Source organism: Phytophthora parasitica (genome assembly GCF_000247585.1).
Source record: "Phytophthora parasitica INRA-310 unplaced genomic scaffold supercont2.12, whole genome shotgun sequence".
In the NCBI taxonomy this organism is placed as follows: Eukaryota; Oomycota; class Peronosporomycetes; order Peronosporales; family Peronosporaceae; genus Phytophthora; species Phytophthora nicotianae.
The window spans coordinates 768,363-770,180 of NW_008648998.1; the positions used below are offsets into that span (position 1 = coordinate 768,363).

The 1,818-nt window shown below is 44.5% G+C and overlaps 2 protein-coding genes across 2 annotated transcripts; both read left to right on the forward strand.

Annotated features, from left to right (window-relative positions):
* Positions 1-38: 38 nt before the first annotated feature.
* On the forward strand, positions 39-432 carry PPTG_22150 (hypothetical protein; the record flags this gene model as incomplete). The annotated part of the gene is made up of 2 exons (XM_008902044.1): positions 39-135; positions 209-432. 2 exons carry the CDS (start codon positions 39-41, stop codon positions 430-432), a joined length of 321 nt encoding a protein of 106 aa, XP_008900292.1.
* An 840-nt stretch (positions 433-1,272) lies between these two features.
* Positions 1,273-1,624, forward strand: PPTG_22151 (hypothetical protein; the record flags this gene model as incomplete). Its single annotated transcript, XM_008902045.1, has 2 exons — positions 1,273-1,329; positions 1,388-1,624. The coding sequence occupies 2 exons, from the start codon at positions 1,273-1,275 to the stop codon at positions 1,622-1,624; spliced, it is 294 nt and encodes a 97-aa protein (XP_008900293.1).
* Between the last annotated feature and the right edge of the window lie 194 nt (positions 1,625-1,818).

The following is a 1,818-nucleotide window of genomic DNA, read 5'->3' on the forward strand; positions in this document are numbered from 1 at the left end:
GAGCTTCCAGAGACGCAGAAAGGGGATTCACTATCAGCATGGTTCTCATATCCAACGTTCACGTGGGCTCTGGAGTGCTTGTCGGATACGCGGAAGGCATCCTGTATAGTACAGGGTTGCGCGTGCACCCCATCCGTGAAAGAGTATACACACTGTTTTGACGTTGAGCACAAGACAGTACGTCACTTTGCTCGGGATGCGTGTGCAGGTCTGTCAAAGGGAATCACGTTCTCTACGATCGATGACAAATACATTACGTCGACCAAAGCAACGCTCCTTGCGTTTCCTTACCTGCTGACAAACAAGAGCGGTATCTACAAGGAAATTATTAATATCGTATACGACAGTATGTTGACCACGAAGGGATATCTGGGGCTATCAGCAACGTTACGAGGTGTCGTCAGAAGCGATACTACTACGATAAAGCTCTAGTTGCTGTGACTACAGATACTAAAAAAAAACCGCAAGATCCCAGTTTTCACCTCCTCGACCGCCTACCATTGAAGACCATCTATATCGCAACTCATGTACTAACGAAGAAACCATTCAGAAGATCTGGTAAGAGCAGGCCAAACTCTGGTCCAGATTGTTGGCAGCTCAAATTGCTCATGCGAAGTACAAACGACTTATTCGTAATCATGCCCAGAAATTTTGCAGTAAACTGAAATATTTTGGTTCTGGTGGCAAAAAAGATCAGTTATCTAGTGTGTCGATGCTTCTCTTAGTACAAAATGAAGTTGGTCAAATTGTAGCTCGAGGGCTGGCACGATCTGAAAACCAAGACGAGTCAGCAACTATTCTTCGTTTGGTTGTGCCGCTACTAGACAAGCAGACAACTCCTGCTCCAGTCTGTGTGTGTGACGATGCTAACGAGACCCGCGGAATGGTGGCTAAAGTGTTTGGAGCAAATGTCAAAACAATGCAAGATCCTTTTCACGTAATACAGTGATTGCCGAAAAGCTGATAGATAAACCTGAACGCAAGGCGTTGACTCAAAAGCTGTCCTCGGCGCTGTATGACGTAGCGGGAAACATTCGAAGTCCAGAAGCAATGGCTTCCGATTGTCTATCTGTATTACGCGATGTAAAACTATCCAGTGTACGTGTTGATGCTACAACAAGGGAAATGCATTGCCGTCAACATCGCTCAGATACTGATGGGTGATCTGTACGTTAAAGAAAACGAGTATCTGGAGAGTGGAAAGCGCATTCGAGTACTCTCACCAGTCAATTAGAAACAGTTCACTCCAAGTTGAGCAAGTTGCTCGGTCGGATGGTGTCGATTGAAGTAGGCATGCGTATCATCGACATTTTCCTGAAGATTAGTTTTGTTATTTTTGTTGATAATGTGTTAACCTTTCTCTCTAATCGTATTTGAGTTTTTGCAGCATGACCTGAAAACCGGAGCAAAGTATAAGCGCAACCCACCATTTGCAGAGTTTGATTTCATTACGGTGAGCCAAACGATTGTTTATTGCCGTGGTGTGCTGCCGGATTTATCCCAGACAAAGTACTTGTACAAGTTGTTAACGCATCAACCTTCTCAAACTAGTATTCAAGAGCGCTTGCGACCTGGTAGTGCTTCGCTGGAGTCAATCATCAGTTGGAACGTTTGTACAACCTGATGTCAATTTCAACAGTCGTAATGGAGGCATCCATGCTGAGCAAAAGGACCTCTTCATCGGATATTCGACAGCTACTTGCGTCTGTGCACATGAAGAAAAAGAAAATCTCGCAGATTGATATTGTAGAGCAGCTTGGACTTGAGCCCGAGTTCGAAGCTTCAGCAGATTTTACTTCAAACGAATTATCGTTATTG